Here is a 20350-nt window from a genome sequence, read left to right as displayed (position 1 = left end):
ATGTTATGTTAATTAAATATTCCTCTTAACATCCTAATACCTACTCTATATTCCATCATAGGCTTAGACCTTAATTTATGTAACCAATCTCCTAGTCTCTTAATGTGTGACAAGTTATTCACTTTCCAGGGCACCTGGATGACTCAGTCAGTTAAATGTTGGATTTTGGCTCAGATTATGATCTCACGGTTCCTGAGTTTGAGCCCACATTGGGCTCTCTGCTATCAGCACAGAGTCAGCCTCAGATTCTCTCTCACTGCCCCTTCCCCACTCCCACGTGCTCTCTCAAAAATAAACTTAAAAAAAATTTAAGTATCTTCCTTTTCTCATTTTCCACAATGACTTCTATTTATAGATAGTATGTATGCAGCCGTAGCTATTACAGGCACTATCTATGGACTACAAAGCTAACATAGCTCTCAGGGAGTTGTTTGGTTAAAAGATCTTGCAGATAAGCAACAGCTTAGGCAAAAGGCAGAGGAAGTTTGGACTTAGCATGTATTGGAATAAGAGGGTGCTGGAAGAAGTGTGAGGTGAGCCTGGAGACACACAGGGAGACCCAGGGTTGAATTTTGTCTTGAGAGCAATGGAACAACAGTTGAATGATACATTTTTTTAAAATGTTTGAGAGAGAGCACACACAGGGAAGGACAGAGAGAAAGAGACAGAGAATCCAAGGCAGGCTCTGAGCTGTCAGCACAGATCCTGATTCAGGGCTCGAACTCACAAACCTTGAGATCATGACCTGAGCCAAAACCAAGAGACGGATGCTTAACCGACTGAGACACCCAGGTGCCCTGCAACTTGCATTTTTAAAAAAGTTCTCTGACTCTTTTTAAATCTTTAGGTCTCTGTAAGACTTCATCTGATGACTCTTAACTGATGATTGGATTGACTTATCAGCCAAGATGTTACCATCCTCTTTGGCCACACAACCCCACCAGGTTGGTCTCAACATAATGGCACAGCCCAATAGGACACACTTCTATACATTCTTCAATGATTTAAAATGAGAAGTTTATTGAAAGTTTCTCAGGGATGAAGGAGGGGTTTACACTATATATCGCAACAAAAACTTAATCTTCGAATATTCACCCTCCCCATAAAGTTCTGCTACATACATTAGTGACCCAGACACTTTATGAAGATTCCAGCTTTCTCCTTCTCCCCACCCCCCACCTTCCTCCAGCCCCACCCCAGTGCTTTCCCTCTGCATCTCTTGATCCCTTTTTTTTAATGTTAATTTATTGAGAGACAGAGTGCAAGCTGGGGAGGGACAGAGAGAGAAGACATACACACAGAATTGGAAGCAGGATCCAGGCTCCGAGTGGCCAGCCAGAGCCCACAGACTGCAAGATCATGGCCTGAGCTGTAGGTGGCCACCCAACCAACTGAGCCACCCAGGTGCCCCTGTTGCCATTAACTTTTTAAAGTTATAAGCATGTTATCTCTTCCAATTTTACAATTGTGATATGGTCACAAATAGTTTAAAGCAAAAAAAAACTCCCTCTCCCTCATAGAAAGTTATTTTTGACAATATTTTAAAGACAGCCAAGCAAGACTACACTTAAAATTTATAAGCATGAGCTTGAGTGCCTTTGTCCACTGCTCCTCCGTGTTCAGGCGGGTTCTGATGGAATAGAACTCACCAGTGCTTCCAGAGTCTTCCATCAGGCCATTTTCCACATGAATCTTGCAGGGCAGGCAGAGACCCCACTCGCCTTTCTCAGCCTCTTCCTTGAACTGCTGCATGCAGTCCAAAAAAGCCATCATTGCGAGGTCAAATTTGACATCCAAGCAAGTAATCTGCCCCGTGTTGCAGAACAATGGCAGCTCAATGGTGTCATCCGTTAAAGACTTCAGATAGGACCGGTTTCCACAGGGGAAGAGTTGATACCTCTGAAACTCCAGCCCAATTTTGTTGGACAGGGCATGAAGTAGCAAGGCTGTCTGTCCCCAGGCCATGTTGATCTCATTCCAGCTCACGGGGACAGTGGGGAGGCAGCCCAATCTGAAGCTATTGATGATGCCCACAGGGCCATCATCCCTGATCTCAAAGGTGGCACTGAAGACATTGGTCTTCTTCAGCCAGTCCCACTGGATCTGGGCATGTACCAGCTGGTTCCTCCTGCTGGTCAGCTCATCCTGCAGTTCCAGTTGCTGCCATTGTAAGTTACTGTAGTCCCTCCAGTGCTGCTCATCCTGCTGGTCCAGCACTTGAGTCTCTGCTCTGGCTGCTTCGAGATCCTCTGCTACTCTTCTTTGGTTCTTCTCCACCTCCTCCAGCAATTGAGCCAGCCTTGCTTCCTCCAGCTCCAGGCCCTCCAGCTCCTCCTGCAGTGTCTCCAGCTCCCCGTCATGTATTCTCTTCCTCCAGTGTTTGTAGTTCTGGTTCTCTGTTTCTGTGAGAATGAGTTGGGTGTCCAGCTCCTCTAAAAGTTTGTCAGTGCAGTCCTCACACAGGGCATGGTCCACATCTCTTTCACCAGTCAGGATGTCAAAAATGTCCCCAGCAGTCTTCTGGGCGTTACTGAGCATACTTGTAGGGGCAAACTCTCCAAGTAAGATGAAGTTGCTAGAACTGTCCCTGGACATCTTGCCATCATCTCCAGGGAGGGTGGAGCAGGAGGTACTATCCTGCAGCTTCTCAGTATCTGTCTCTGCCTTGGATGCAGGGCCTCTTTCCAGAGTTTCTCCTGGCTCCCACTGAGCTGAGAGTGTGGAAGCTGTAGGTTCTTGGGTGGTCTCAAGACCTGAGGTCTCCATGGACTGATTCAGCTTTAGCGGCTGCTTGCAGCACTGGCAAATGAAGCGGATGGGGAACATGGTGGAGGCCTTGGCTCTTACTTTGATTCTAAGTTTCCTCTGGCTCCCCACTTACTTGCCCATTTATACCTTTTTAAACTTCTTTAGAGGAGTAATTCCTTCAAAATGCATATCTCATCTTGTTGCTCTTCTTAACCCCTTACTTTGGTGCCCTCCTTAGATACTCTAGGGTTCCTTTAGCTCCTTTTAGACAAGTAATTCTTTCTAGAAGGCAAATCTGATCATCTCACTTTGTCCTTTAACATTTCCAAGGCATATCTTAAGAGTACTTCTAAACTAAGTCCTGATAGTGGCACTTCCCTCCTTAAAATGGTTTAATGCTCTTGTCTTACCTTAAAATAAAATCCCATCACCTTAACCTGACACCAGGGCCTCTGTCCATTTTCCCAGCTTCTCTCCCAATTTCCTGCTATCTTTACCCATGGCTTCTCCACGGTGCCTGGAGTAATGATTGCAAAGGATCTACTACACAAATTATGCCTTTCCTCACCCTGATACCTCTCCCCAAAGAGCTGGGGAACAGCAGAATAAGTTTGGAAATGCTTTCAATGTCATGGTCAATTCTGAGTCCTGATTCATCCTTGGGAGTAGAATGGCAAAGCGTATTCATTTCTAATGGCTGAACTTCATTTTAGCTACCCACCCAATAAAACCAAACAAATGCAAGCCATACCTGGCTTTGGGTTTGATCCAGTCCAGAGAGACAAGCTAAGGAAACATAGCTGAAGGGGAATAGAGATTGTTTCAGACTGTGGTTTATCTAACAACTGAATGATGCCTCCTGGATAATCCAGAATCAGTCTGTTGGAGCTTTCCTTTAGTGAAGGAATGAATGGAACTGGAGTGTCATTTTCAGCTAGGAAGGAAATCCCTGATTTCTGGAGATCTTCCCTCCAATTCTTATGTCCTCATTCTTGGGTCTCCTTTGGGAGGGCTTGAGAAGCCCAAGAGTAAAGAGGATTCTAAGGATTGGGAGCAGGGGTTTTATGTACTACTGTATCATCAGCACTGAGATAAATTGCCTTGTCCCCTCTTCCCTGTCCAAACTTTGTTCCTTTTCTTGGGCTTTGTCATAAACCTCTAGGAAAGACTTGTCTGTACATATTGTCTCCAGTTCTTCTCCTTCTGTTCTCTCTGAAAGCCATCATAATTCAACTTTAATTTCAGCGCTCTATAGAAAGTCCTCATAACAAGGTCACAAATGTTATCTGTGTTGCTAAATTTAATCTCAGTGGAATAAGAAGCAAGTTCTTCAGCCAAAAGTGAAGATGGGGAAGAGATGTGTGTGAGAGTTACCTCAGTGAGTAGGAGATTGAATAGAGGAGAGAAATGGTGTGATTGCTCTTCATTTGTAAAGGTCCACATGGGACTGGCTGTCATGTGTACATATCAGGTATACATGCCAGTCACTCACCTGAATGGGTGTTGTCAAGCAAGCAAGACTAAACCAGGGACGCAGGAGAGAAGGTGCCAGCAGGGAAGTGGTTAGGAAGGTTGACTTCAATGCATACTGGTAAGGAAGGGTGGGCATGGGAGGGAGACACAGCCAAAAGGTGGGAGAGCTGATGTGTTTCTGTTCTCAGAGGTTGAAGGAGTATTGCAGTCAGGATATCAGACCAGAGGAGTAAATATAAGAGGTAGTCGAAGGGTGTGCATGAAATAGACACAACAGAGGACTTGCTCCCCATGATCTATAATCATCTTTCCACTATACATCCTGAAACAAACAACCTCCTGGCATGTGACACAGTATTCTGGAGTCGGTCTTGGGTTCTAATTTTGCTTAACTTAACAAGTTGCTTAAACGTCTTGATGCTCAGATTCTTCATCTGAAAATGAATTAAACAGAAGCCATCCTAAGAGAATTGCTTTGATGATTAAACAAGATGATGTTTAGAACCTCAATCTGACATTAGTTTCCTCTCATCACCAGTCTCCTATGTGACCATAGTCTGGCTTTCTCCTTCTTCTTATGAACCTTGAACTTCTCAAAAGAGAAGTTAACTACTTCTCACTGTTTCCATATGCTCATCATACCTCTTTCAACCTTTGCAATCTGGCATCTGTCTCCACAATTAACGGGATAAAATCGTTCTTGCTAAGATTAGCAGTGGATTCTTAAATAGCACATCTCAAAACATCTTTTCTGTTCTCTTCCAAATTGGGACTCATTGTTTAACATTCGAAGTGATTGCTATCCTTTCCTTGTGGAAAGAGAAAAACAAAGTCCTTATTTGGATTCTAGAGGATTGTTGTCTCTGATTCTCCTGGATCTCTGATCTTCCTTTTCCACCCTGCTGAGCCTTGTCCCACCAAGAGATTCTGAATTTTTTTGTTTATTCATTTATTTTGAGAGAGAGAAATAAAGTAGTAGAGGGGCAGAGAGAGATCCCAAGCAGTCTCCATGCTGTTAGCACAGAGCCCAATAGGAGGGAGCTCAAACTCATGAACCATGAACTGTGAAATCGTGACCTGAACCAAAATCAAGAGATAGATGCTTAACCCACTGAGCCACTCAAGACATCTGAATTTTAAAAAATAAAAATCTGTCTTTGAGATAGACAACTAAATTTTTCTGAAGCTTGCAAAGTGTGAATAAAAATCTCCTTTAAAAATTCAAGGCTTTGTACACCCATGGTCATAGAAGCATCATTCATCATAGTCAAAAGGTAGAAGCAACCCACATGCCCATTGGTGAATAAATGGCTAAACAAAATGTGGTATATACATACAATGAAGTATGGCCTTAAAAAGGGAGGAAATTCTGACTCATGCAACAACCTGGATCAAACTTGAAGACATTATGCTAAATGAAATAAGCCAATCACAAAAGGACAAATATTGCATGATTCCATTAAATGAAGTACCTAGAGTAATCAAATACAATTCATAGAGACAGAAAGCAGAACGGTGGTTGCCAGGGGCTGAGGGAAGAAGGGTTCTCTCTATAAATCACTGTGATATTATACTTTACATAAGAAATATATACATGATCTTCTCTGTTCATGCCACAGAGCTCCTAAACCCTTGGAGTGTCTTAAGCAATGAAAACAATCAAGGTGCCGTTTGTTATGTTAATGAAGTGACTATCAGAAAGCATCTAAAGATGGGGCCTGTTGTTAGGAGAACCAACCATGTGATTGGAGGGTTGGAACATTTAGTTCCATCCCCCTGACCTCCAGAGGGGTGTGAGGCTGGAGGTTAAATGGATCACCAATGGCCATTGATTTAATCACCTGTGCTTATGTAATGAAGCCTCCATGAAAACACAAAAAGGAGTGGGTTCAGGGAAGTTCTGGGTTGGTGAACACGTGGCAATTTGGGGAGAGCAGTGAGCCTGGAGAGGGCATGAAAGGCTCACATGCTTCCCACATACATTGCTATATGCATCTCTTTCATCTGGCTGTTCCTGAGTTATATTCTTTTATAATAAACTGGTAATCTAGTAGGTAAATGTTTTCCTGAGTTCTGTGAGCTCTTCTAGGAAATTAATAAAATCTGAGGAGGGGTCAAGGGAATCATTTGATGTCAGAATTGTTTGATGTGAGGAAAATACCCACACACTGGAATTGGGAGCAGAATGCTAGTTAGTGTCAGAATATTCTAGTGTTAGTGTTTAATGGGTACAGAGTTTTAATTTGGGAAGTTCTGGAGATGAATGGTGGTGATGGTTGCACATGTGGGGAGGAAAAACTTTATCTGCCCTTCAAGGTTCTTCTAGTATGCCTAAGAATTAAATTGAGATAAGACAGGGGCACCCAGGTGGCTTAGTTGGCTAAGCATTCGACTTCAACTCAGGTCATGATCTCATGGTTTGTGGGTTCAGGCCCTGCATTGGGCTCTGTGCTGACAGTTCAGAGCCTGGAGTCTGCTTCAGATTCTGTGTCTCCCTTTTTCTCTGTTCCTCCCCTGCTTGCATTCTGTCTCTCTCTCAAAAATAAAGATTTTAAAAAATGAATTAAAAAATTGACACGAGACAGTAACATTTAATTTCATACATATGGGGAATCCACAGAAACATTAAATTCCAAAGATAGGCAAAAATGAGGTGTATAAGTCATCCTGAACTAAGGAAAAGGTTTGGGATCTGGGGTTTTTAAGGGAAGGAAAACAATGCACAGGAAGATGAAAAAGGGTAAATGTTTGGTAAACAAGCGTTTGCTAGGCTATTCAGAAACAATGGAACACAGAGAGGAATTTTAACAAATAGACCTTGCTAAAAATTCTTCCCTGTGTAGGGTGCTTGGATGGCTCAGTCTGTTAAGCGACCAGCTTCAGCTCAGGTTGTAATCTCACAGTTCGTGATTTTGAGCCCCGTGTGGGGGCTCTGTGCTGACATCTCAGAGCCTGGATCCTGCTTCAGATTCTGTGTTTCCCTCTCTCTGCCCCTCTCCCACTCATGCTCTGTCTTTCTCTCTCAAAAAATAAATTAACATTTTAAAAAATGTAAAAAGAAAATTTGTCCCTATCTGCTTCTTCTCGTTCATATTATACTATAGTTATCTATGGTGATAGCTCCCTTCCTGGAACAGGTCCTCTAAATTCTCTTAGATGGGGTACCTGGGTGGCTCAGGAGGTTAAGAGCCCTGCTTGGGATTCTCTCTCTCTCTGCCCCTCCCCTGCTCATGCTCTCTCTCTCTCTCTCTCTGTCTCAAAATTAATAAATAAGCTTAAAAAAACAGCTTTTGACTTTCGGCTCAGAGGAGGCCATGCTGCAACTGTCTTTGGTTGTCCCTAATCCAGGTTCATCCAACACCAACTACCTCCACCATGCTGCCTAAGTTCGACCCCAATGAGGTCAAAGTCATATACCTGAGGTGCACCGGTGGTGAAGTTGGTGTCACGTCTGCCCTGGCCCCAAAAATCAGCCCGCAGGCTCTGTCTCCAAAAAATGTTGGTGATGACATCGCCAAGGTAACAGGTGATTGAAAGGGTTTGAGGATTACGGTGAAACCGACCATTCAGAACAGGCAGGCCCAGATAGAAATGGCACCTTCTGTCTCTGACCTGATTATCGAAGCCCTCAAGGAACCGCCAAGAGACAGAAAGAAGCAGAAAAACATTAAGCACAGTAGAAATATCACTTTTGATGAGATCGTCAATGTTGCCCAACAGATGTGGCACTGATCCAGAGAACTCTCTGGAACCATTAAAGAGATTTTCGGGACCGCCCAGTCTGTGGGCTGCAATGTTGATGGCCGCCACCCTCATGACATCAATAGTGATGCAGTGGAATGCTCAGCCAGGTAAGAAATACAAAGGACTAACTAACTAAATAAATAAATAAATAAGGACTAACTAAATAAATAAAAATGAAAAAGAAATCAAAGGACCTCTCTAAAGCCGCTCTCTATCTCTCTGCAGTGTCCCTGGGGTGATAAGATAGCTATTAGAAACTTTCCTGGAGATTTAAAATGCCCCAGGACTCTCAGATGGGCTCAAAGAGCAAGACCCATATTAACTAGAAAAAAATAGCCACAGCTCAAAAATGCTAAGCAAATATGCCTCTGTTTGCTATGATTAAAGCGAAAAAATTTTGTGTGATGTGTCTTACCACAGTTTAAAAACCTCAAGGTTGCACTGGCTTATGGGCCTCAGATGTCCCCTGTCTCCTTTGTAAGCCTCCACATACTTTGACTGTGGCCTCACAAACACCAGTGTGGCGATGTAAGCGTCTGAGGAAGGACTCTTGTGGCTGCAGAGGCCAGACACCTGCGGGCCCAGAAGTGACTCACACAGGATGGGAAGGCAATGCTCATCGTTACAGGGGAGCCCAGATTTCTGGTTCACATAAGAAATTTCTAAAAGAAATTTGAAGCTTTACTTCATTTTGCTTTGCGTCAGACTAGCCAACATCCTCCTTGCTGGTGAGAGTCCACAGAAGTTAATCACAATAAGCTGCCCTGGGGATAGTTTTTAAGACTCAAACCATCAAAAGAGCCAAGGCTCTGGCTTTCTGTCCCAGGTCAGATGCTGATTTAGGAAACCACTTAACTTCACAGTCTGCTTAGTTAAATTCTGTGAAACGGATGCAACGCTAGCAATAAGCCATTGCTCACAATAGCTGTTGTGGGCAAAGGCATCTACACCATACTCCTTCTGTGCTCTTCACAGCATGTAGTGTCAAGTAAATGTTCAGTAAACTGTTGCTAGATTCTGCATGCATTACTAATGCATGGAAGTGCTCTGCCTGAGAGACTGGAGCTCCCCCCTCCTGCCACCCCCCACTAATCCCCATCTAACGCCATGCCAGAAAAACAAAATACAGATTTATGCAGAGCTAACGTGTTTGCATAAAACAAATATTCTTTGCAAAAAGATCCACAGAATTTCTACAAATAGACTTTTGGCTACTGGGCATTACAGAACATTAACTCTTTATAATCAATATTAAAATGTTGGCAGTCAATGCCAGTTGAAGGGCAGAACGTTCCAAGTCAATCCGCCTGTGGGTACTGAAACTTCTCACCTATACCCTGGCACGTGCATCCATTGGTCTTGGTGGTTGACGTGTGCCATATCTGCCCTTCCAATGCACTAAACGTCTCTTGACAATATTGTTGAAATCCATCTTGTATCCTTAGCACCCATTCATCCATTTTGCTCCTTATTTTCTTCTTTCCTTTTGTTTTCATTCCTATGGAAGGGCTTCTAGACACCATGACTCTGACTGAAATAATTCCCTCCAGGGGACAGCTCATTCTACTAAAATATACAGGTAATTTTCTTTTCAGAGGACTGCCTGCTAATCATAATGATTAGCATAATCATAATTAGACTGAAAATCTAGGAGTAGCAATTTATCGCATGTACTGAATTAGTCTCCGTTGTCACAAGGAATGCCTTTAGAAATTCCTGATGATGACATGTCATTCCCTCAGAAGACTGTGAAGATCACTCATTCCCCAAGACTTTTGCTATATGAACAAGGAAAGCACCACCATCAATATTTAGGCTCAGACCTTTGTTTTTATCGTCCTCATAAGCATTAGCAAGGAAAGGAAAGTCCTCAGAAAGCAGCCAAAGTCTTGATGTCTTGAAACAGTCCCTTCAAGATCCTGAATGCTCCCAGGCAGGACTGTATTTTATACCTAAGGCCAAACCGGCTGAAGCCCAAAGGCTCCCCACCCCTGGACAACGCCTACTGCTTCTGATGCCTTTGTCCATGCCATTGGCCCCATTTAACATCTTCTCAATCGAAGACTAAGTTAACATAGCCTCCCTCTTATAGCCTATTCTGGGGTTCAGGACATTTGATGGCCTAAAGATTTTTTCCATTTTGTTCTGATGCAGTAGGAAGAGATTTGGCCCAGGACTCAAGGGGCTTGGTTTCTTTTCATAATTTACTATAGAAAGTTCTTCTCTGTACCTCTCAGTTTTCTTATTTGTAAAATAAGGGACTTGGAAAAAGTGATATTCAAAGTCCTCACAACCTCACTTATTATATATTTTCCACCTCTTATTAGGCCAGGTTGCCAACTAATTCTTGTGCCCACCCCACACTCTCTCCTAACCCCCACAATAATATCACTGAGAAGTAATTTGAGGACCAGAATTTGTTAAAAGGCATAGGCTTATTCTTAAAGATAGCCAGGCGATATAACCACAGACTATCTTTTCACCTATTTTGCTACCTTAGGCTCAGCGGTCTTTTTCAATGACAAAGTTGGTGATTGATGTCATATTCTTGTCTACACACTCACAATGGGCCTAGCAATCAGAGCCCACAATGGCCTGGAATGGCAGGAAACTACATGGACCGTGGCCTGTTGGGATCATGGAGAAGGTAGAAAGTGGGGGCTACCACCAGCTGTCAGGACACAGGATTACGTGGTATGCGACACAGTAGAGTGAGGTGAGGGTCTGGAAAGGATGAGGAAGCTGAGGCAGGTGGGATAGGATGAAGGTCAAGGTTGTGGGGCCAGAATGGACACTGACCAGCTGGCTTGACATTCAAAGTTGGGCTGGCAACAGGGCTCGCTCATCATTCCGGCCATGCATTCATTGAATCCTACTGTAGGCATGGGAAGAGGGGTGGAGGCTAACAACTTTGGAGGACCTGACATGTTCCTGGTTTAGTGTGGCAATTGTATTATTGTTAAGCAAATATTCATCTTTCTCTCCCTCCACATGGGAATTATTTTGGACTGTGGACTGTGGGCTGAAGTGACAGTGTGCTGGTTCCAAGCCCAAGTTTCCCCCACCGCCCTTGTGCTCCTGGCTTCCACCGTGAGAACAGCATATCCCATGGAGGAGCTATACCTTTCCCCTCCATTCCCAAGTGAGAAGGCATCTGGAACCCAGGCCAGCCAACCTGCAAAACTTGGAGTGAGAAATGTATGCTTGGGTTGTAAACCCCTGAAACTTGCAGTTATTATCACAGCACAAGCTGAGTAATCGAGAGAGTGTTAATTACCTTACATCTATTTCCTCGTGTTAATGTTTCTGAAACAAGCAACAGGATCTCAGGTGAGGGTCAGAATCCCTCAGGTGCTGGGCTTTGGGCCCAGGCGTATCTGACACCTGATCAAAAACCATGCTTTGCATTAAAACATGATGACTCTGGTCTTTGATGAGTAGAGCAATAATTGACTTAGCATAGAAAAGTGGACTTAGAGAAAATGCCAACTGAGTATTCCTTCAGAGCCCTGGGTACAAGAGCCCCAGATCCTCCCAGGAATGGATGTCCTGATGGGGGTTCTGCATCAGCAAAGCAGCCTCAGATGCCTGAAGGATGCAAATGGCCACTGCTGAGAGCCCCTTCTCTCTCTCCTTCACACCTGTGTAAGTACACAGTACAGTCAGGAGGAGACACAGATCAGAATCCAGAGGAAATACAATCAGACTGCTCCAGTACCCTCAGGAAGAGTGGAAACAATGTGACCCTGTTTCTCAGCTCCCACATTCCTCTGCCAGAAAACCCTGGCTCCTCTCCTCTCCTGAGTCATCCTTGCAGGTGTTTGCAACCCTTGGGATGAAAAATGATGCTCTGGCATAAAGAAGCATTGCAGGGCTTACTAATCCCTTACCACTGGAAAGTAGGAAAGTGAAAAACATGGAACATGGGATAGAAAGGCAGTTTGGAAACCGGCTAGGAAAGGACAGTAGGCCTTCACGCAGTTAGCCAGAAATGTTTTCCAAATTTACTGCATTTAGGGTCAGACTGGCCCTGAAGACAGCTGAACATGGTGGTGTGGCCTATCAAGAAACTCCTCTGACAGTATTCAACCCCGCCCATCCTGTTTCTCTGGTGTCTGGGAATTTATTCAGCCTGAAACCTCACCAGCTCTGGAAGACTGTTTGTTCCCAGTTATGCAGTACTGGAAAGTTTCTTCTTCTCTCTGGAACATGCTGAGCCCTCCCCCTGAGTCTGCTCCTTCCTTTTCCCAGGAAGGGGGCAGCTCATCACTCTTGGGGCCTCAGTTTAGGCTTCACCTCCCAAGGAGGCCATTCTGTACAGTGGGGCTCCCCAGACACCCTCCCTTAGAGCACCTTTACCAAACTTAATTCCATCCACAACTAGTGACTTGTGGTTTAGCTGTTTATCATGTCTTTCCCAACATGATGAGAGCTCTGTCATGTTAGGGACCGTCTAGCTTGCTAGTTCCCGGCCCCTCAGGAGCTCACTCAGTGACGTGACTAAATGCATGAGTGACTGATTGCACCGTCATATCAACTCTGGAAGGTATCTATCATTTTGCTATTAACTGCTGAATTCTGTCCCAATTTTTCTTTTTTCTCTTTTAAAATTTTTTACTGTTTATTTCTTTTTGAGAGAGAGAGAGGGACAGAACATGAGCAGGGGAGGGGCAGAGATAGAGGGAGACACAGAATCTGAAACAGGCTCCAGGCTCTGAACTGTCAGCACAGAGCCTGATGCTGGGCTCGAACCCACGAACTGCAAGATCATGACCTGAGCCAAAGTTGACCACTTAACCAACTGAGCCACCTATGTGCCCCTGTCCCGATTTAAAAAAAAAAAAAAAATGTTGCTTAATTGTATCACCTAAGTAATATATGAAGACTTACTGCTACAGAGATTTCAAATACTGTAAAACCTTGGATTGTGAGTAATTTGTTCTGTGAGTCTTTCCTGAGAAGAGCAAACATTTCTAATAAATTTTAACTTGATAAACAAGCAGTGTCTTGCAATGCAAGGAGTACGTGACATCGAATGTCACATGATCACAACTGAGCCAATGGTTCTTCCCTCTCTTTCTCTCTCTGTGGGACTGTGGGTTATTTTCTCCCATGCTCGGATGTTTGGCCTCAGGCTGCAATGTTTGGCAGAATCAGTGATTTTTCGGAATGTTAAAACATGCCCACAACTGGCACTAGCATATTTTTTGTCACTTCAAAGCATGTATGGACAGTCCTTTGCTTTTCCATTTAGAGTAAGTTTTGCTTCATTTTGGATCATTGGATAGATTCCTTGTTAAATTTGCATGAAAAGAAAAAGATTCCATTGAGCCAATAGATAGCAGTGATTCTGTTAGTGATAGTGAAAGTCATCTTACATAATAACCCATCTCTCTCGGGGCGCCTGGATGGCTCAGTCGGTTAAGCGTCCGACTTCGGCTCAGGTCGTGATCTCACAGTCTGTGAGTTTGAGCCCCGCATTGGGCTCTGTGCTGACAGCTCAAAGCCTGAAGCCTGCTTCGGATTCTGTGTCTCTCTGTCTCTGCCACTCCCCTGTTCACACTCTGTCTCTCTCTCTCTCAAAAATAAAAATTTTAAAAAATAATAATAACCCTCCTCTATCTTATCTCTCTCATACCAGCCACGAAGGTTTTGAGGAAGTGCAGATTAATTTGTTTATTTTCTTTACATTTTGTATTTTCTTTATTATTTTGTATTATATTACAGTATTGTAAACATTTTTATATGAATATTTTTGGGTTGTGGAATGAATCGTCTGAGTTTCCACTATTTCTTATGGGGAAATTAAACAAGTGCTTTGGATTACAAGCATGCTTCAGGGATGAATTGTGCTCACAAACCAAGGTTTTACTGTACTTCTAAGGCAATGGTAGATAGAATAAGTCCCCCTTTCTCTCTTCTCTACCTCTGAACTCTCCCCTTCTGCCAAGTAAACTTTGCAAGTTTTCGTTCCCTTTTGTCTAACTGATATTGTGATTTATAATGAATATATATCTGGTCTTTGACCCCCTTCCTGGCACAGACCTCCTAAAACCCCTGGAATTCCTAAGTGAGGAGAGTGATCAAAGTGTCTTTTGCTATGTTAATAAGGCAACCTTTGGACCCTGCCAAAGGATGGGAGCTGAGTGCCAGCTGAGCCAACTATGTGATTAGATCGATGGAACTTTCAGTCCTGCCCCCCAGACCTCTAAGCTGGGTAGAGGGGTTCATCAATCACTAATGCACAATGATTTCATCAACCATGCACACGCAATGAGGCCTCCATAAAATTTCAAAAGGACAGGGTTGGAAAAGCTTCCAGGTTGGTAAACACATGATATTTAGGGGGAGTGGTGTGCCCATAGAGATCATGGAAACTCTATACTCCTTCCCCATACCTTGCTCCATGCAACTTTTCCATCTGGCTATTCCTGACTTGTATTACCCTCTTATAATAACCCAGTGATCTAGGAAGTAAAATGTTGCTCTAAGTTCTGTGAACCACTCTGGTAAATTAATCAAACCCAAATGGGGTTGTAAGAACCTCCAGTCTACAGCCAGTCAGTCAGAAGCCCAGGTGATAATCTAGATGATGATTGGTGTCTGAACTCGGGGGTAGGGACAGACTTGGAGGACTGAGCTTTTAACCTGTAGGATCTGAGGCTACATGCAGGTAGATCGTGTCAGAATTGAGTTGAATGTAGGACACACAGCTGGTGTTGGAGAATTGCTTGTTGGTGTGGAAAATGTCCCTCCCCTCTGACACAAACATTGGAATTGGCTGCAGAAACTTCACTAACTTTTCCTTTCTATAATTTACGTATCTGTGTACATAGAGGTTTACTTTCATGTAAATGAGTTTTTATTTTTCTTTAACAATGACTAGAGTGTGTGGGACCCAAGGAATTTAACCAAAATCCCCTACCCCTGGACAAGCAGAGCAAGACTAACTCCATTTTGTGCTACACCCACCATCTCATGTAGAACCCCCACATGACCTACTTATTGCTTAAGACACTCCCCCACCCTAGTCAAGCCGCTGAGCACACCCTTACTGGAAACCGGCTCATATAGGAATGAGGAACCCCTAACCGCCAAAGAATGTAAACCCCGCCTTTTGCCCGCCAAACTTGCTGCGCCAATTCCAACCAGAGTGATAGGCTAGTTCGAACAGTTACTATAGGGTAATTGTAATTCAATTGGCCACCTGCGTGTGGACTGACGTGACTATGCAGCTTTCTGTGTGTGTTACAATCTCATTGGCCACTGGCCCCTATAAAACTGCTACCCCTCTTAACCTAGAGGTCCAAGTCCCTGCTCCGCTGTGTCGGGTATACTTGGGCCCAAGCTCGAGCTTGCAAATAAATCCTCGTGCATTTGCATCGGTATCCTTGGTGGTCTCTCAGATTCGAAATCGGGGGCATTACAAGTGTACCCGCTGTGGTGTCTGTCTCCATCAGATGGGAATCCCCAAATGTGGGGCAACAATTGATGGAAGCCAGTGACTCAGGCAGTAAAAGAATTCATCCAAAGCAGAACAAAGGAAATATAACTTTATTGAATACACTGCAAGGGAAGGGTGGGCAGGACGGCAGAGGAGAGACTCTCTGCAACCAGGCAGTGGGGGAGGGATTATTTAAAGCAGGAAGGTGAGGGGGTGTCTGGGTGGTTCAGTCAGTTAAGTTTCTGACTTTGACTCAGGTCATAATCTCAGGGTTCATGGGTTTGAGCCCTGCATCAGGTCTGTGCTGCCAGCTCAGAGCCTCAAGCCTGCTTCAGATTCTGTGCCTCCATCTCTCTCTGCCGTTCCCCTGCTCACACCCTGGTGTCCCTCTCTCAAATAAATAAATATTAAAAAAAAATTAAAGCATGGGGCGCCTGGGTGGCTCAGTGGGTTAAGTGGCCGACTTCGGCTCAGGTCATGATCTCGCGGTCTGTGAGTTCGAGCCCCGTGTCGGGTTCTGTGCTGACAGCTCAGAGACTGGAGCCTGTTTCAGATTCTGTGTCTCCCTCTCTCTGACCCTCTCCCATTCATGCTCTGTCTCTCTGTGTCTCAAAAATAAATAAACGTTAAAAAAAAATTAAAAAAAAAATTGAAGCAGGAAGGTGAGGAGGCATAGGGATGTATAGAAATTTCCCTTTTTTGGTAACTATGCTGGTTGTAAGTGGCCCATTGGTCAGTTAGGTTAAGGCCTATGGATATATTTTTTTAATGTTTATTTATTTATTTATTTAAGACAGAGAGAACACAAGCAGGGGAGGGGTTAAGGGAAAGGGAGACAGAGAATCCCAAGCAGACTCCGTGCTGTCAGCACAGAGCCCAACACAGGGCTGGAACCCACAAACTTTGAGATCATGATCTGAGCCTCAATCAAGAGTCAGACAATTAACTGAGCCACCTAGGTGCCCCAGTGGAATAAATATTTAAAAAGACATACCTAGTATATCATAGTAAGACTGAAGAAAGTAGAAGATAATGGGAATACCTTAAAAGCAGTCAATGAAAAAAATAATAGATTATCTTCAAAGGAGCAGAGATGAAACTGGACGCTGACTTCTAGCTGCATTAAGATACAATGAAATAAGGCCATCCCTTGGCTGGAGAAAAACTGTCAGCCTGGAACCTATGTTGAATGAATTGTCTATTAAGCACACGAGTAAAATAAAGGTATTTTCAGAACAAGTAAACATTAGGAGAGTTCTTCACCTGTAGACTCTCATCTGAAGAAAGTTCTAAAAGAAGTGGTAAATATGGGAAATATCTGGGCAGATTTTGATTTCATCAAGCAGAAAAAGAATAACATATACAGTTTAAAAAAAAAAAAAAAAACCAGGATAGGGGCGCCTGGGTAGCTCAGTCGGTTGAGCGGCTGACTTTGGCTCAGGTCATGATCTCGAGGTTTGTGGGTTTGAGCCCTGCATCGGGCTCTGTGCTAACAGCTCAGAGCCTGGAGCCTGCTTAAGATTCTGTGTCTCTGTCTCTCTCTCCCCCTCCCCCACTTGTGCTCTGTCCCTCTCTCTCCTCTCTCTCAATAAATAAACATTAAAAAATTAAGAAAGTAAATTAAAAAACAAGATAAAATTGAAAGACATGAAACAAAGAAATAAGTTGGAGTGGTTAATGGAGGTAAAGTGTTTTAAATTGCTTTTATTATCAAGGATGACATAAATAAGTTGAATTTAGACATTAATAAATTAATAAAGCACGCTGTAATTTCTTGACCACCACAAGAACAGAAATACATAAAATCTGTTTTTAAAAGTTCAAGCAAGTAAATTTGAAGAAATTGGCTTTATTAAATCATTCAAGAATCAGGCAGCACCTCATCTGGCAAGTGGAGAGGGACTCCAAGTTCTACAAAATCGAAGGTTTTACAGGAAAGAGGGTGGGGCAAGGAAGTCATTAGCAAAAGAAAAGAAAAGATTGTCCCAGGCAAGGTCACTTTCTTTTAGGGGAAAGGGAAAGGGAATCTTATCATTCCGATGATTTATCTTCATTTGGGGAATCGAGAGGGCCCAATGACAAATTAACTTATTGGTGCTGACAAAAAAATTCCTGACTGATCAGTTAAAGCCATATTTCTGGGGGACATTGAAACTGCAATTAGATTGGATATTAATCCCTGATTTGGGAACCTGGTCTAAGTGATATTATTTTGGGCCTGAGGTTTTCTTTTCTTTCTTTCTTTCTTTCTTTTTTTTTAACGCTTCTAAATTAGTAAAGTGGGGAAAAGTAGATTAATAAAAAATAATAGATGTTAAATAAAGAATGGAGACCAGGAAAAAAAAAAAAACAGGAAAACAAATAAAAATCATAGGTTTGATGGTACAATAGAATCCAAATGTATCACATTTTTACACTAAATGTAAATGGCCAATAGTTCAAGGAAAATTTATTGTAATTTATTATCCAATAAAAAGAGATACATTTAAACCTACATATAGACTGAGAGTAAAAAATACCATGCAAATACTAATTCCCCCCAAATCTAAGTAGCTATATTAACATCAGACTAAATTTACCTTAAGGTAAAAAGCATTCTAAGGGATAAAGGGAGATGTATCATTAAGATAAAATGTTTAGATCACCAGATTAGTCTATAAACAAAAGCAAGGCAGGGTTTATAAAAGCAAATTTGTTGTCTATGGAATGTGACCCTCACCTTCCTTATGTAAATTAATTGGCCTGTCAGTACTTTCCAGGAACACAGCTGTAGTTGAACAAAGTTGAGTTTATTAACTCTTCACAATTCACACCATGGTGTGTCCCAGTAAAAGGGGTAGAAAGGACTCACAGGATTTGGGGTTATGTGAGGGATTTGGTGAATGTTTAGGACACAAGGCTTTGCTACAGATTAGCAGTAGGGCTAATTCTATGATATTTAGATAATTCATACCTAGAAGGTGGAAAGAACAGATGGTGGCTAATGCTATATCTGATCAAGAATCAGCCATCATGGGGCACCTGGGTGGCACAGTTGGTTAAGCGTCTGATTCTTGATCTCGGCTCAGGTCATGATCTTGCAGCTTGTGAGTTCAAGCCTTGCATCCAGCTCTCTATTGATGGTGCAGAGCCTGCTTGGGATTCTGTCTCCTTCTTCTACCCCTCCTCTGCTTGGGCTTTCTCTCTCTCTCTCAAAATAAATAAACTTAAAAAAAAAAAAAAAGAAAGGAAAAAAAAAGAATCAGCCATCACTCATTAGCCAGGATAAGATGTCTGGTCAGTTTTGTGGTTTGGATGACAGTTCCTGCTTTTGTCTGTGTTCACACATGATTAGGGATTGGCTTTGGTTTGTCTGATCCATCTCTGTCACGAGGTGTTTTCATTCTGTGAAACTGTTTATGCCCACTGGAGACCCCATGGGCTGACCCCATGGGCCAGGCAGGCTCCTGGCTCAGGGACTGCTCCTCTGTCTCAGGCCAAGAACTGAGAAAAGGAGCAAAGGGGAATTGTCAGGGAGGGTAATTTCAGTTATTTGTAAGCTTTCCAAGAAACGTTGTGATTTTGTCTCTGGAATAGAATGACATGCCCATCCCTGCTAGTGACCTGCCTTCATCCCTCCCCCTTGGTTAAAAGCAGGTCTGCACACTTTCCTCATTATAATTCCTCAGTTTTAATTTTATTTTTTTTTTATTTTGCACAATCACTGTGGTTGTTGAGAAGTAAGTAATTTTCCTTTAACTGTACATTTTTATTTATGAGGTTAGAGATAAGTTTGATAAAGCAGGAGGTTTACTTTTGGGGGCTCAAATGAGTTTGCAAATATTTAGTACTAGGGCCAATTCCCATGAAATGAAATGTCTTTATTTATATATCCCATGTTCACCCCTGAGCTTGTAACTCTGTAATAACTTCTCACTGCATTTAGAATAAATTCTTGACATCATAAAGGTGCTGCCTGATCTCTCCCCTGCCTACCTCTCTACTTGCTTCTCTCCATACTTCCTGATCCAAACTCCTGACTTTCTGACAGTCTTCAGAACAAAGGCTGTGTGCTCCTGGGCCTACGGGGATCAGCAGGAAAGGCTGAAGGGGTTGAGGGCTGGGAGGGCCAATCTGCTGTGTCCCTCCTGCAAATGGTCTCCCTAAAGGAGAGCAAAAGGATGCATTTATCTGAGCCACACAGACCCTCCAGGAAGGTTTAAGAGAAGCAATTGCAGTGTTTCCACTGATGGAACAAAGACCCTACTCTTCCTCTAAAATGCAATCATCAAGCAGAACCAAAATGTTTGAGGACAGAGGGTACAAGTGAATTTATTAGATCTGAACTCATAAAAGCAGAAAAGGAAAAAGAAAATTCCACATGTCTTGAGATATTTGATCAGAGAAATAAATCCAATCCCTGAAAAGTGAAGGTGTAGGGACCGAAGGAAGGGCACCCCAAGATGGGTTACTTTGGCATGAGCATTATTTTCAGTTAAAAGCAATCAAAACCCAGCAGATTCAGGAAAAACTCTTTACCTCCCATTCAACTGCCCACTTTACCAGGAAGAGAGCTATTACCAGAGATGCCTCTTTACCTAAGAAATTTTTCTATGTAACAGGGCAAACTTTGCTTTCCAAATATCAAGTCCTTTGACCCTCCTGCTAATGGTCTTTCTCCCTTTTGTGTCCTCAGATCCTGTCCCTCTCCTTGCTCATATAAGTATCATGTCTGTCTTTGGAATGTCCATGTTTGTGTGGATTCCCCATACGTACGCTATTAAATTTGACTTTCTCCTGTTGATCTGTCTCATGTCAGTTTCTTTCTAAGTCCAGCTAGAAGGACCTTGAAAGGCAGAGGAAATTCTTCCTCCCTGACAAAGGTCAGTACCTGAATCACCCAGGTAATTCCATCAACTCTTTGGGACTCTTTCCATGACCTATAAATTCTACAATATTTGT

The 20350-nt window shown here is 43.0% G+C and overlaps 1 protein-coding gene and 1 pseudogene across 1 annotated transcript; one reads left to right on the top strand and one right to left on the bottom strand.

Moving 5' to 3' along the window:
• Nucleotides 1-1524: 1524 nt before the first annotated feature.
• On the bottom strand, nucleotides 1525-2826 carry BECN2 (beclin 2). The gene has a single exon (XM_025926328.2). The coding sequence runs from the start codon at nucleotides 2824-2826 to the stop codon at nucleotides 1525-1527; it is 1302 nt and encodes a 433-aa protein (XP_025782113.1).
• Nucleotides 2827-7520: 4694 nt separating this feature from the next.
• Nucleotides 7521-9980, top strand: LOC112863122 (large ribosomal subunit protein uL11-like; annotated as a pseudogene).
• The last annotated feature ends 10370 nt before the right edge of the window (nucleotides 9981-20350 follow it).

The sequence above is a fragment of the Puma concolor genome, chromosome E4 (genome assembly GCF_028749965.1).
Source record: "Puma concolor isolate L17-30 chromosome E4, mPumCon1.1.hap2, whole genome shotgun sequence".
In the NCBI taxonomy this organism is placed as follows: Eukaryota; Metazoa; Chordata; class Mammalia; order Carnivora; family Felidae; genus Puma; species Puma concolor.
The sequence above is the reverse complement of the archived record's forward strand: the minus strand, read 5'-3'. Positions and strand labels throughout refer to the sequence as shown.

Coding starts and splice junctions, on each gene's coding strand:
- BECN2 (XM_025926328.2), bottom strand. CDS start 2,826: ATGTTCCCCATCCGCTTCATTTGCCAGTGCTGCAAGCAGCCGCTAAAG.